Source organism: Epinephelus fuscoguttatus, linkage group LG3 (genome assembly GCF_011397635.1).
Source record: "Epinephelus fuscoguttatus linkage group LG3, E.fuscoguttatus.final_Chr_v1".
Classification (NCBI taxonomy): domain Eukaryota; kingdom Metazoa; phylum Chordata; class Actinopteri; order Perciformes; family Serranidae; genus Epinephelus; species Epinephelus fuscoguttatus.
In genome coordinates, this window is record NC_064754.1 from 21,327,054 (window position 1) to 21,343,282 (window position 16,229).

The 16,229-nt window shown below is 41.1% G+C and overlaps 1 protein-coding gene across 4 annotated transcripts in view; it reads right to left on the reverse strand.

The window, feature by feature from the left end:
- The window catches only part of bnc2 (basonuclin 2), a 190,177-nt gene extending 177,384 nt beyond the window's left edge, over positions 1-12,793 (reverse strand). For 2 of the 4 annotated variants that reach the window (XM_049569609.1, XM_049569608.1), the window contains exon 1: positions 12,266-12,778. In XM_049569609.1, the coding sequence (XP_049425566.1) occupies positions 12,266-12,268 (3 nt within the window). In that variant the 5' untranslated portion in view covers positions 12,269-12,778. Of the gene's footprint in view, positions 1-12,265 lie in introns of all 4 variants that reach the window. The other 2 variants (XM_049569611.1, XM_049569613.1) reach the window with 2 other exon arrangements.
- Positions 12,794-16,229: the final 3,436 nt, after the last annotated feature.

The window sequence follows — 16,229 nt, forward strand, 5'->3', positions numbered from 1 at the left end:
TAGATGCTCACAGCCCTGAGTGGTTGGTAGCAGGTGTGTCGTGGCCATGGGTAGCTACATAGCTTCGACTGTAAAAAGGCTGAGATCCTGGAGTTTTCGTGAGTTAAGTAAGTGAAGTTTGCTGATTTTTCTGATCTGACAACCCTAAGACTGCATCATTTGTCAGTTGCTTCAAAAACTTTTACAAGTCACAGTTGGGAAAAAACTAATGTTTTGTGTAGTTAGGGTTAAGGAAAGTGCATGATTTGATTTAAAATCAGTACTTAGCTAAGGTTAGAAAAACACTGGGGTTTGGGTTAAAATTAATTCCTCATTAAAGGTGGAATCTGCAATTCTAGAGAGAGACTGTTGACATTTGAACTCAAAACCGAAACAAATACATCCCTCCCATCAGTGCTTCTTCTGAAGCTCTGCATCGCCGATTTTATTTATAGCCCTATTTCCACCAAACACTTTCGGTATGGTACCTTTGGAACCAACAGTAACCCTTCAGGCATGGTACCTAGACCCACTGCAAACAGTACTCTACTTTCATGTGGGCGAGGTAATTGTCACTCACTGCTCCATCCAGCACTCACTGTATTTCCTCCTTTATCAATCCGCACCTCATTTATCATCCACGCCAACATTTTCATAACACAACAGGCTAGAATGAGAGTCTCTCTTGGTGGGATACTTAAAAATGGCAGGTTTGTGCATTTAGTCCATCTAAGGCAAGCTCAGGGGTTTAGTGTTGCTGGAGCCTCAAAACCAGCCACAACTCAGCCCTGAGCAGAGTGACCGTCCACTACAGTATAGACCAATCAACGGACTGCAGTGTTCACAGCTCCACCTTTTAGTACCAGATCTGTGTGCTAGGTACCCCAACAGAGGGGTGAATGGGGATGGTACAGAACGGTTCCATTGGTACCATCCACAACTTTTCACAGTGGAAATGAAAAAAGATATACCGAACTGAACTGTGTTGTACCGTACTGCTTGGTGGAAACGGGGCTTATGTGTCCTTACTATCATGGTGTAGAAGAAAGTGTGTAGCTGGCATAGTGTTGTGTGACTGTGGCCTGAGCTACCTTGTTTGTCTCCCATTGACAGATCCAGGGCTGTTTAGGAACACAGAATTTCATTTTTTCAGCGCAAACACAGAATGGACAGTGACATTGAGAAGATATTTGCTGTATTTGACGAAAAGTGCATTGGATTTGAATCACAGACTCCATCCTTAGAGGAATACTTTCCCGACAAAATGACCATTTGTTAATGTCTTAGTCATGCTGTTACCTTGAATTTGTGAAGAGAACTCTGTTTTTCATGCACGCCTCCTTAGAAAACCGTGAACATATCATTTCATTTAAGTCTCATATATATTCGGTGTTACACTCAGTACTTTTCAAACACATTTAACTAATAAAATAACCTTTGTGTTGGAATCTGGCTTTGAAGAGAGCCTAGATAAGTTTCAATTTCAGTTGAGTTTTAAATAGTAAGATTTTAGTGAAAATACATGTGTTTGGGAAGTTTGGAAGATACAACTGGATGAATTAGACTTGTATTATACTGCACGAGTTTGTAAATGGATGTTTTGATGTAGTTTTGCTGTCCTTAAACACGGTCCCCAATCAATCCATAAATCAGTATGTTTGTCTTTTTCTGTAGAGGCATGCAAGCAAAACATCTTCTTCATGATATAAAAGTAACACAGCACGACTAACTGATATACACATGGTCATTTTGTGGAGTGAGTGTGTGAAGTATTCCTTTATGACCTTAGCCGTCATGAAAAAGATCAGTGTGCGATCATGGTCTTGCTTAAAAGTGATGACAGTTGGAAGAGAGCTAAGGGCTGTCTCCCATGGCAATGTACCACCTTTTGTTGACTTCTTCCCTAGGCAGCACAATAAAAACTTCAGCAAACTAACTTTGCTCACAACGAGCAACATGATGACTGCCATGGTCATAATTCCAATGGCAGCTGGAGAGCTTTGTCACTTGAACATCAACAGAAGGAAAGTCTCACTGTTATGTGCACATGTTCCACTGGGCACATGAAAATATGAAAATGTTCACAACGTAATTGAACGAATACACAATGCACTGACATCCTTCACTGATCTCTTTAAAGTAATACCCACAGTCACTTCATACAAGGATAAGGAGACCAAACTGCATTAAGCCTGGGTAATGGAAGCTAGATTATACACTCATCCCACAAGGTTACAAATGTGCCTGGAACATTATCAATATATTCAGATAAGAATCATTGTCGGATAAAACTTGATGAAAGTGAAGTCTTTAAAAACCAAGGTGACTACTGCTCCCTCTTGATCCAGCATAGATGGGATTTATACATTAGCTACGACACACCAGCATGAACGCACAAATTAACGTTAGGAGCTACACAGACTTACATTGAGTCTATACAGGAGGGGGAGCGTGAGCAGCATGTTAGCAAAGAGGCAGCAGCAGTTTCAGTCCTCTCTGTGATTACATAGAATATGTTCTGCCCACAAACTCTATGAAACAATGAATGTAGTTACCATGACGTCATCTATTGATTTGTGAACTCCTGTTTTGAAGCCTTAAGTTTGCATTTCGGCCATCTCCATCTTGAGTTTCTGCAGCCACAAGTGACCATATTTGGACAAGAGGTTGGATCTGACTCATAAACTGTGATGACGCCTCTCAGACAGCCTGTTACTCAAAGCAGCACACCCTTTAATATGTGTAACTTTGAGCTTTTATAAAACTTAAACGGGTGAGTTAAATAAAACCCCCGTACAGCTGTCTCGAATGTTGAAATTAGCTACAGAGACCAAAACTGTTTTTTGGACCAAGCTGTAAACATGTTTATTTCTGCTGTAAAGTTGGCCACTTTAACATGGGGGTCTATGGGGATCAACTGGCTTCTGGAGCCAGCCTCAAGTGGCCATTAGAGGAACTGCATTTTTTGGCGCAACCATTTTGGCTTCATTTTTTAGCCCTAAAGGTTGCTGCTTGGTTCAGACAGTAGTGAGTGGCAGTCACCTGCATTTTGGCAGCATTCAGACCTCCACTCAAAATCCCAAAATGAAAAAAAAAAAAAAAAGACTTGAAGCATAAAAATGCACTTTAAGTCCATATAAGATGGACAAATGAAAATTGTAGCTTAAACGCTTCCTGTATAGAAATGCAGTAAGTTGGGAAGTAACATAAAGAACATAGAGCTTCTACGTTGAATCAAAATATGATTTATTAACTGTAGTTATAGTTTTGTCACAAAAATCCAAAAGCCTATCTTCAGTTACCTTTTGTATTTGATAAGGCACAACGATATGAATACACCTTTAAAATATATCAGAGAAAGGATGTTAATTATTCTAGTAAGTATCACACCAAAACAACCCCAGTAGCTGAGCACTTGAATACATCTCTACTGATTTTCCTTTTTACTAAGCTCCTGTCTTTGTAAATGTAGCCTTGTGTAGTGTGGAGAAGGGCTGCTACTAACAATTATTTCTTTTGTCAATTAATCTGCCAGTTATTTTCTTGATGAATTGTTTTGTCTATAAAATGTCAGAAAATAGTGAAGCATGCCCTGTGTGATCTCCCAGGGCCAAGGTGTATCTTCAAATGTTTTCTTCAACCAATAATCCAAAAATCAAAAGCATCAAATTCTAACATTTAAGAAGCATGAAACCAGCAAGTGTATTAGTTCTTTGCTTAAAAAATGACTAAAACCATTTTTCAATCATCAAAATAATTGCCACTTAATTTTCTGTTGATTGACTAATTGATTTATTGACTAACCGTTGCAGCTGTAGTCTGGAGAAGGGATTAGTTAAATTGACACATCTATATATCTAAACATTCAAAATGTAATCAACGTTACCAAAAACAAAGTTGTATTATGTTTCACAAGGTTTGGATTTATTACACGCCGATTATATATGTGGAAGACTTTACTGTTCACTCTCTGTTAGGTGACAACAAAATGTGAAAAGCAGTAAAAACATCTAACCTTCAATACATACCTGAAATTTCCTAATTCCACTGTTAACATTTTGCAGAGTGGCTCAAATCTCCTTTAGGTCATGTGTGGACTTTGTGCTTGTTCCATCCAATCCACACATTGGAAACAGGTTTGTCTTTGTTAAAGTTGAATGGGACAAATCCCATCAACTAAGTACATAATGCCATAAAATGTTGATATTATTTAACTGAGCCTTGCAGTGCTCAAGTGTGACACAGTTATGAAATCACAGGAGTGTCGCCACACTTTCTTACTTAACCCTGACAGTTTTTTTCTACCAAAGAGAGTGTAGTCAGCACCCTAAACTTTGGTACTGGAGCATATTGAAGCATTTTATCCCAAGATAGTTTGAAGCCTCTGAAACTATACTGAAATGACTGATGGCTGACTAAAAGGTAGAAAATCAACCTAAAAATATCCTGTATGCTTTAGGAAACTGCATGCAGGAATGTTAAGTATATGCAATTTGTTTGTGATAAAATGAAGGTAACGCGCTGTAACCTTTGTTCTATGAGCACACGTAGAGTCCACTAATGGGTTCTATAAGCCTCCCAAATTACTCCACTGAAGTAGCATAATGAAATTTTCATGTAATGCTTTTGCCATTCAGGACAGACTCACCAATGCTTCCTGGTATTGCCTGTTTAAATGGCTGTGATCAGTATTAACAAAGTCAGCAGCTCCAGGAGACACAAGGTAACAGGGTTTAAGGTTCTACCTGTGCACAATGACCTTAGTCACAATGTGTAACATGCTTATTTCTGTTGTTCACTCAGGAGTTGCTCTGTAATGGACTCCATGACTAAAACACAGATTGTTTACTCTTTGCTGTGACACCAACAACAAAGTTGAACAAAGTAAGACCTGACTGGCCTTACTAACTACCAAAAGCAGGCCAAAAACAAAACCCCACCCATGGCCGCTTTTCAGAGGCAACCACAGGAGGTTCCAGTGGTCACCGCACCACCTATGACGTTTGCAGATATAAAGGATTGAAAGGGTAAAGGAGCACAAAGCGTGTATGGTTCTCGGCACCTGGACAAAAGTAGGGCCCGTGTCCAGTTTGAGATGAATGTCTTACGTCTTAGCCTGTCTGATCCTCTACCTGATAAAGAAGAATACGAAGCAACCCAAAGGTTCACATTGTCTTCATTCTCCTCATTCTCGGATCCCATTGGCTGTATTCAGCGTCTGACTTCAGGCAAATGGCGAATACAGCCTCTAGGTGCAGACCCCCGATTTTTTGGCATTCCGGTTTGATTTGGGCGGAGGAATTTCTGTTTCCGACTTCCGTTTATATATAAGTAAATATACTGAAACATTGCGATGGATTCAGAGTTTGAAGTGACGCCAATTATGTTCTGCCTCGTTAGTTCACCGCACGGAGCGTTTAACCTGGCAACAACTGCAGCTGGCTCAAACGTGATTGATCAATATCACGCGGACTACAAACAGCCTAGCACTGGAAACCAGGGCTCTTCCGCTCTTCTTCCGGAAGCAAGATCTCCTGGGTTTGCCTACACACTCTACATTCACTGAATGTAGAGTCTGTATATAGAGACTACATTCTCCTAGACCTCATCAGTGCAAAAACTGAGTACAGAGGTGGAGTCAGATTCAAAAATGGCTTCCAAGTGGAAGTGAACAAAAAGAAAAGGTGTAAACAACACTGCCGCACATATATTGACAGTGCAGCATAGGAGGACGTCAGTGGATACATAGTCCTATTGGAGTGTTCCTTCAAGACTCCTGCAGCATAACCAGGCAAGCCTGATCAAAGTCATTAGCATGCCATCACATAGCCGATCAAATCTCTGGGGTGCAAAACCCGCAGCCACCAAACCTGCACAAATAAGACAAAAAGAAAGCATGGAATTTTCAAAGCTCCTGCAGAGAATGAAATGCACCCTCACTGTGCTACCTAGCAAATAGCATCTTGGTGCTCCTGTGCATTCCTTTTTTATCCAATTGAATCTAATTTCAAAAGAACTCCAATTCACAATCATTAGTGTGAACAGCCGCACACAGTAACAGTGAAAATTAGCATCTTCAGAGAGTTGGTCGTAACAGACGCACATTATAAGGGTGTCTCCCACCTAGACTTTCCAGTGATTCAGTTTACTTTTTTCTCTTTGCCGTTGTTCTATCTACTGTGTGCTAGGCACAAAGAGAACATTTGTACTTTGCCTCATGGATAATTGCAATCAAACAAAAAAAGGGACATTTTGTACTACTTATGGACGCATTTGTGCTGTAATGTCACAGTAATGTCTTTTGTGAATTGGACGTTGAGAAAAGACAGATCGCCATTATAAGGGATGTGCACCTCATTGTGCTATCAGCCGCCACAGTCCATTCTTTCTGTTTCATCAGTGGCCTTCCGCACACCCTGTTGCTGAACATCTCAGTGGACCTTCAACACCTCCAGCCTGAACCCCTTAAATATAAACGACTCAGGATGAATTACAGAGCTGGACTGGTCTGGTGCATGTCATCTGTTGCCTAACAACAACTGGGATCAGTCAGAGGTTCCAATTGAAAGAACAAGAAAATGCCTCCTTCTTTCCAATGCCAGTGTTGAAAGAAAGGTGGACAGAGGTGCAAACAAGTGCAGAAGTGGTGGAAGAACAACCGGGAGCAGCCCATGGTCCTACAAGCAGCCTGGAATGTCCAATTCCCAAGCAGTAGGCAATGATGCCTGCTTGGGGACTGGGTGATGCATACCAGGTAGATGTTGTAGGCCCAACATTATTTACCTGGTATGTGTCACCTGCTGCCATGTTAAGACCAGGGCAAGAAGAGGAGCATTGCATCAGGAAACACAGCCATACTTCACAGTACAGTTGCTTGAGAGAAGGTGGAAACTGTGCTAGAGTACAACAGCCACATCTGGAACCAGTGCTGAGGTTAGAGGGTTTTTGGGCTTATCTTTATTGGCCAAGCCAGTACAGGCAAATTTAAGGAATGGATAAGCCCATAGAACCTGTTGAACAGGTATTAAAATCTCTTGTCAAACAGTATGGAGTAACACTATGTGGTACCACACCATTAAAGGAGCAGAGTGCAGGATTCAAAGGATTTAGCGGCTTCTAGCAGTGAGGACTGTAGACTGCAACCAGCTGAAACTTTTCTCATATACCAGGCATGAACTCCTGGTTAGGATTCCTTCAGTGTTTGTTGTTCAGGAGGTTTTTACTAGGAGCCAAATTATCCACAAAGGTCTCTTCCTCCCCAAAACCAACAGACCTGCTGATTTAAACCCATGAAACCACTGAATACAGCAGTTTAACGTTACAAATCAGTGATTTGCCGACTCTGCCCAGGTGGTTAAATACAGGCTGCTAGCTAAGCACCTGCTAATGTGTGCTCACCTTTTTCTCCAATAACTTAAGATCCAGAAATTCAGCAGGTTTTTACTGGGAGCCGATTTATAATTAGAGGACTCTTCCTCTCCAAAACAAAGGGTCCAGTGATATAAACAAGTAAAAACACTGAGTAAAGCAGTTTCATGTTGGAAAATCAGTGTTTCTCCAACACTGCTCATTGCTGAGGGCTGCTATGTTGGCCGACATGCGAAAACATGAACGGCCTTTCTAGAGCCAGTGCTTGGTTTGTCTAGTCTGGGCTACTGTAGAAACATGGCGGACTCCATAAACAGCTAATTATTAAATAACGAAAACGCGATGATTCTCATTTTTAGGTGATTATATACTAAAGAAAACATACTTATTATAATGCAGTATGTTCCATTTCTGCCAATGTATCCCCCGTAAATCCTACACACTGGACCTTTAAAGAGTACTTTGAAAAAAGCCTGAAGAAGAAAATGTCTGGAATGAAGTGTGAAGTTTACTTGGTCCTTTCTTTGGACACTATGCAAACAAGTTTTAAATGAGAGAAATCGGGATTGAGAAGCCGAGGAATCATTTCAAAGGCTACTCAGGTAAAAATAACATTGTCAGGCACAGTTACTAGCAAAGAACCAGACACTCAGGGCAATAATTCCAAAGTCAACATGCTACGTCTCAGTCCTCAGGAATTTTTCATGAGCCACCACTTATCTTGTCATATCAGATTTCTTCCACCAGCTTTTTTGGAGGGAAGAGAAAAGACACCTTTAGGGCAAATTATTCTCTTTTAATCAAATCACTCTGTATGGCCTGAGGAGATCTTTCCATGCCTTTTGAGTCACTGAGGCATGGGCCACTAATGTACACACCCACCAAAAAAAAAGGCAGACAAACAAACATCCACACATACAGTATGTATTGAGACAGCAGCAGTTTGGTGTCTTTTTATCTGAAAGCAAGAAATGAGACTCAACAGGAAAATAAAAAATACAAGAAGAAAGCAAGGAACAAAGTGGTGTCTGGAGTTTCCATCACAAGTGAAATCCCAGATTTTCTCACTCACTGTTCATGGAACAAAATCGAACAACTTTATTCTGGAGTGCAGTCAGTGCAGGAGGGAGCTATAAAATATAAATTATACCACATAACCCTATACCTCCCAGCTGAGCCATTTGGTTACAACTATACTCCTGTTCGTTACACAAGTCCAGCGTCTCTGGTATTTCTATAGCGTCGACATGAATTATATTCAAGCCCCGCTGAAGAACGTATGGATTACAAGTGAAATGTAATTTCCCTACCGATCGGACGGTTGCCACCCAGTGACACTGAAGTGTTTATTTTACACAGTTGCCAGTAATTAGTTCTGGACAGAATCAATTAAGGCCACCCCAAATTACAGCTGAAAATGTTGAGAATCATGAGCGTGTCTAGGAGGACAGAAAAAAGCAGCAGAGAGTGTATTTCTAAAGGCTGAGTTGTGCAAAATGTGTTCTATCATTTCTCACTTTAAACAAATAAAGACTGAGGGAGTGTGTGGCTTCTGCACACACTGGGTGTGTTCATGTAAGACCAAAGTTTTCCTGATTCCTTCCTTAAGGAATATGATAGTGTTTGGATTAGCATGCGAAATGAAGCCCGTACCAAAAAAAAAAGAGAAAAGACAAAAAATTTAACACATGTAAGTACAAGTATCAGCTTACAGTTTAAACACAGCTTGTAGCACTGAGCCTGATTTTAATCTCATTAACTTGCCATTTCCAAGTGTGATCTATATTCACACTACGGAGACAATACTATCATTCAACAGATTCTAAACTGTTAGAGATACCAATCTGATAGGACAAGACTAAACGCATCTTAAACGCTCGTGTCATAACAGACCTATTCATCACCTATACTGCTATTTATGTCTCTTTTTTTAAACGTAAGAATCACAGGAACACAGACCAAATTTCATAATGTTTGCGGGTGAAACCGGAGAGTTTTCACGAGTGTAAGTGTGTGAAGATTTGGTTTCTCACTTTGTGTGCTGAGGTACAAAAAATATAATTATGTCTACTATATGTATATTGTTTTAAATCAAGTATGTCTCACGCTGTGCTCTTTATTAAATTAGGACTCCAGCCATCCAATTTGTTATAACATTTCACAGTGTCTCTGTTTAGTCGCTAAAGCCCGCAGCTTCGGTTACAGTGTCTTGTTCAAAGATTTTCATCTCGAGCCACCACTAGGTATATGACCCCACCCCCCCTTTCAAAATATTACCTTTTCTGTCACTGCCAAGACACACTATCAGTCACTCGAGAGATTATTGGGACTGAGGACAGATGGAGAGGTGCAGAGCCATATCGCTGCAGCAATGACCCGCTCCTGGATAAATAAAAACACTGCAAGAATTTTGCTTTGATGTTTGTTGAGGTTGAATATCCGTACCTGTTAGCACGAGTGAAAGTGCATATTTCCCTTCATCTAAAATAAATTTTGTTTGTTTTTTCTCCCTGCTCTGCACTTACACACTTTCACTCAGGGTTAAGTTGTTCACATTAGAGCGCGGCCTCGTCATGAGAAAAACTGCGCAGAAAATGGGTTTGAACATGAAGGTCAAGCAGTGATAATCTCCCTAAATTAATCACATAAAATATGGAAGTACGCAAGTACACAAATGAAAAGAACCAAGAGCAGGAAATATATAAACGCACCAAATGGGTTATCAAAAGATCCTTTATGCACTTGGCACCCATTCTCTTCAAATAAAGACGCAGGGAGGGAGAAAGAAAGAAAAGCAGGGGAAATGGAGAGGATGGAGTAGAGGGAGAAGAGGAGCAAAGAGTTCTCGATGTGAGCAGTAATCAGAGGACGCCAGCAGGGGGGACAGGGAGGGTTGGTGGGGTCAGAGCAGAGCACCACTAAGCAGCCTTTCTCTTCATTAGCAGCCTCTCTAAGGGGGGCGTCACAGGCCTACCTGTCCAGCAGATTATTGAACCGACTAACCAGTGGCTCCCACCCCGCGCGCACACACACACACTCACACACTCCCCCCTCTCTGATTCCCACAGACCCAGAGGAATCACGACCTAGCTGCAGCCTCGCTGACAACTTTAACTTTTTCTTTAACCTCACGTAGCAGCTCTATAGGCTGAATCTACTCAGTGCATAACGAGGACATTTACCTCGACGTCCTCTCCATTACTCCATGTGCAGTTTTGTTGTCCAACCTTTTATTCTGTTGTATTTTTTTATGTATTTTCCTGCAATGACACACCAGCACTTATTCGCTGCCAATAACTCTGAGAATGTAATAAGTGTATAATTATCTGACACACGAGAGAGAGAAAAACAGAGACGCACACATAAAAAGGGAACAGCGGCATTTTTTTAAATTTTTTTTTGCTCGTGTGACTTAAAGGAAATTTGAATTGCAGAAAGCAGCATGGAGATAAAGGTAATGAAATGACACTCCAGGAATGTAAATTGGTATTCTTCAGAGTAGTAGCAACACCAGCTCAGGCTCATGAAACATCCCTGACACACACTCAGACCAGGCCAAAACACTGTGCTAGACATTAATCTCACACACATCCCACTGATGAAAGTGTGAAGGTACTTTTGTGGGGCTTTTAAGTGGGACCATTCATCTCAATCTCTCTCTCACTGTTTCTCTTTTTCCACCTCCCTCCCTCCGTCTTCCCTGTCTCCTGAAGCATTCAGATATGTCCACGCTGAAATGTCTTACACTGACATGAAATGCCTCTGTGTACTCCTGCTTGTGTTTCACTGTCACAGGTTGGCCAAGAGCTCACTGAGTTTTCCTTCAGAGGTACCGTAGCATAGGGACATATAAAACAAGCACTGAAGCGAGCGTGTTTAGCTCAAAAAATCTGTCAGATTACAGTGTTGCTCAGCTCCAATAAACAGCATCATAAAAAGCAACAACTATTATGACCTTAAGCTTTTGTTTGCTCTGACATCTAACAGGCAAAGTTGCCTTTTTTGGTATAAGACACACTCTGATAAAGACTTCCACAAACAGACCAAATATCAGCTGAAACAAGAGAGTGAATATTTCAAGAAATCAATAAAAGCGTTGCAGAAAAATAAAATGCACTACAAGAAGGAATGCTGCAGAAAGGTGAAGCCGGATTTTCAGCAGAGGGATTTTAGGCCTGAGAAATAACTCGAAAAATGTTGCTGTCAGCTATGAAATGAAGTCCGCTCACTTTCACTTAACTAAACACACATAGCACATTTTTATCTCCCCCGTTTGTGTGTGTTTGCTATCTGAGGACACTGCACGAAATTGCACTGATTTGCAACGTGCACTGGTTTGTGTGCGTTTGTAAATATGAAGGCCCAAATCTACAGGTAGCACAAAGTGGCTTACGTCATAAATATCATGTAAACAATTTAACAATTCTCCACACTTTATCTGAAAGTAACGACTGCCCCTGTGATGTCACGTTAAAGTTTTTAATTCGTCTATGAGGAGCAAAGAATACCTTCAAGGCGTGACGAAAAATACATCAGTATTTTGTAAACTTACTTCGGATGCCCCAGATTTTAAGTCTCATTTCTGATTGTGGCCTTAATGTGCTCACAAATGCTGCAATGATTATTGTTTAAATTAAAAGCAAAGGAGGGAGAGAAAGGAAAGAAAAAGATCCCAACAAGTTGAAGAATTACTTTCTTTTAAATGCAGGCATATTAACAAATCCAGCGAGTCATAAGAATCAGAAACAAGTGTGGGAAATAAAGTACACATAGTTAACTTTGTATCTGCTCTGAGTTCAGATGGCAGACCAGCATCTAATGTGTGGAGTATATATATAAAAAAAGTTTCATAATTTATTCTTGTGGTGTGTTTTATCTGTATAAGTTAAGTAGCCACGAGCAGAAAAATCATATTTACCATTGCTGCATGTTGTATCTGACAGACCCCGGGGCTCCTGGCACTTTTCAAACTTGGCGTCCTCAAAAAAGTCTGATTTCGCCCTCAAGTGGGGAACTTTCTCCTCTTCAATGCTGCACGCCGTCTGAGGTGATTCACGATCGGTGTTCCTTTCACAAACGTATCATCGCCGTTTATGACAGTTTTTTAGGCACAACACGGGTAAAACAGTCACTCTTTTTATCCCGACAGTCACCGCTTCACTGAGAAAAACGCGCGTCAAGACGTTTGGAAACGCGTCGGTCTCACGGAGAGGAACGCACGACCACGACACTCTGTCCCCTCTTCTTTTCCCCAAAGCGTAAAGTGTAGAGTAAAGGAGACAGTGGGGATCGCTGACAACCAGAAGCTGTGTTGTAACTGCTTGTCCTACCTTGAGAAAAACGCTAAAAAAAAAAAAAAAAACGCCTTCCTACACTCCCCCGATGATTTCCTTCTGCAGAGTCAGCGCAGTGCGCCGAGAGGAGCTGCGGACGGTCCGGGCTGGAGAGAAGGTGGCTGCTGTGTTCTGCTGGGTGAATTCAGACCAGTGTTTTACATGCCGTGTGTGACTGTAACCCGAGTGACTGTGGTTCCACAGAGTTGAGCTGATTTACGAGGTTGTGTCAGGAGGAAGAGTCCCATCTTTGTGCGACAAAAATGTGCCCAAAAACACTCAGCCCCAAGATAAGAAATCGGCAAAGAGACGCGCATTTACAGCTCGTGGAAACACTTGAAAAGCAGCAAGGATTATGTGATATTTCCCTCTGTGTGTGTGTTTAGATCAGATGTATTGTAATCTGTATTTTGGACAATATCACCTGCAAGAAAATCATCAAATGCAGGAAATAAATAATATGAAATAAATACAAATGTGTGTTTTTTTTAATTTCCTGCCGTCTGTATAAACTTTTGGGATGTACAAGCTGCATGTCATTAAAGCAAACTTTCACTTTTTTCACGCTCTCTGCTCTCGCGGGTACAACACACGCACGTCTCTTGCGCGCGCGCGCGTCCACACGCACACGTGTTTTTGGCAGTTGGAAATAGTTTATGGTTTGTGTGTGCACTGCAGGGATGTGACACTGATTTCCTAAGTTGTGTCCCTCACATGCCTCAGAAGTGGGTGCGCTCATTAAAGTTTCACTTGTTTTTATGAGGATTTGCTCAACATTTGACTGAGACATCTCAAGAGTGAATAGTTGAAGGAGTGAGGGGTGTGTGTGTGTGTGTGTGTGTGTGCATGTGTGTGTGTTTGAGGAGAGAGTGGAGCAGAAAGAGAGACATACAGTGCTCCTCAGAGTGACTGCCTGCCTCAGCTTGGCTCCTCCACTGGGGTGTGAGAGGCAGCAGAATCCCAGGGCAGTCATTTCTATCAAGTCAAGCGTCTGGAAGCCCCACTTGCATGTTTGGTCAAGGGGTAAATAATAGATCAGGGATTAGGCTTGTGTAGAATTCATTCCAGGGTAACAAGCTACTGAGGTCCCAGGATATGCATATTCATTCGTTGGCCAAGGCCGTGGGAGAGCGAGGACCATATGCCTGTTTGTCAGAGGGCTTACATTGCTAATTAAATGAGATATTACATACTTATGTGAGCAACAAAACAAAAAGCCTTTAAAGGATTGTCCAGAAAAAAAACAGGCGTTTGATTCTGTTTGTGTCGACCTCAAATGCTTTGATGCTGCTTTAATTTGATGTGGGAAGTGTTTTCTTTTTTTTCCTCAGCAGTGTTGATTACATACGTGCAGACACCGTGAGCTGCGGATGAGTAATATGACATAAACTGCACATCAAAGCAAAACATGACCTTTTTTTCTTTGCTGTTAGCATGTTGCCAAACTATGAGATGAAAAATCCCTGTTGCAACAAACACACAATGTGTGACACAGTTATGAGAGTGGGTGTGTGCATACTCTATTTTCAGCTTCCAGCTATTTCTTTAGCTCATAATTATTAGAACAATTGTGCTTCTGTATTGCTGGTCGGGCTGCATGAGCAGGGTCAAACATCCCATTAGTTTATTGTTGTTGAGGCAAAAAGTTTATTTAGTATTGTAATGTTCTGACACAGTTACAGATCTAAGCTCAGGAACAGGACAGTATGCGTTACGGGCCACTTCCATCGCCTAGAAATTACATTTGCAACAGCAAAAACATGTAGAAAGAAACCTTTTTAACCAAATGAGTGAATGAATGAGGAAATGTTTTAACTGAACGTTTTCAAAATCGCAAATTGTTCATAGAAAATGTATTTACAAAGTGTTTACTGACACTACTTTTTCCTACAACATCCACTTGCAATACAAAATCAGCTCATAGCAACTAAAGCATATTTCTGTTTTACAGTTATGTTTAGATAATAATACTACCTTTGGTTACAGTTAGGGAGATGTCTAGGTGTTGAGTGATCAATAGCAAAAAATATATATTGGTAGCATATAAATGTAATCTCTGAGAGACAGGGCCCACTCTGTAACTCCACTAACATGCCTGCAGTGACCCGGTCAACCCTGTGCAGATACATCTGCATCAGAGTCACACTTACAGTACATAAAAATGCTAGTTTTGGATTATGGCACAAAAAAAATCAAGGTATTGGTTAGAGGTACATTGTTTGAGATATGGTCAGAATATTAGTTTTAAACATTCAAAAATTAATCTACATTCTCAACACAGTGTAAAGTAGGTAAAACAGGTTGTCGTTATGTCAAAGACATCTATGTATTGTGTTGGAGAGATGTCCACTGAAATCAGTATGCTAACCAGGGTGGTTGTGGTTCAGGAAGTAGAGCTGGTCGTCCACTAACTGGAAGATTGGCAGTTCAGTCTCTGGCTCCTCCAGTCTGCGTGGTGAAGTATCCTTGAGCTCTAAGATACTGAACCCCAAATTGCTGTGAGTGCATGTGAATGGTAGCCTCAGCCACCAGTGTGTGAATGGGTAATTGTGGCATAGTGTAAAAGCACTTTGAGTGGTTGGAAGACCAGAGAGGTGCTTTACAAATGTAAATCCATTTACCATTTGGTGCGTATGGTTGCTCATGGTGCTCTGTTGTGTGGCTGGTGTTATGTGCAATACATAAATGGCTTATGTGCATTACTGTTAGGTATAGTATGTGTTTTTATGTTTTTATGGTGTATGCTTCATTTGCTCTGGACTGTCATTGTAAGGCAGCTCCCGAGTTCAAGGCGAATTTCCCTACAAGAAAAGTAAAGTATATGGTATCGAATTTGCAAGTCAATTTAACCAGCTAGTCGCAGCCCATCTTGTCTTGTGATACCACTTGTACCACAAGAGGCGATAGTGAGTTATTGAAGAAGTGGAGTACAGCCCCAGGTTAGTGGTGCAGTAAACACAACCACCTGCTCCTGACAAGACATCATGTTTGCAACAGAAAAGAAGTGAAGGCCTGGGGTCTCATTTACAAAGCAGAGTGTAGGATCCATACTAAAAGCGTATGTACAGACAAAAGCCAAAAATGGTGTGCCCCAAAAAAAATATTCGACAGTTCCTACGTTCAGGCTTCCACCTCACCATCTGCATCGCCAATTTCCCGTCTCCAAAATGTTCAGAAGCATGGTTCAATGTTTCTGCCATCAAGTTTGTTTTTATAGATCAAACTTTTGCATGGGAAGTAGCGTACGCCTCTTTCAGGCCTTATTTTGTGTGTCAGCAATGTTTTTAATGAAACACCTGAGGTTTGATGCTGAACTTAAGACATTTCTCTTATAGTGAAATGTATGCGACTAATAACAACACAAATTGCACTAAAAACATTCTAAATGTTGTCGATATGTGGCTGTTTTCTTGCTCCTATGATCTTACAAAAACTGAGCAAAGCAAGATGTAACGTAAACTACAGGCCGACGCTATAATAGAAGATTATAAGATAGTAGTGTTATTTTGACCAGCTCTCACAGTTTCAGCAAATCGGTCAAATTTAACA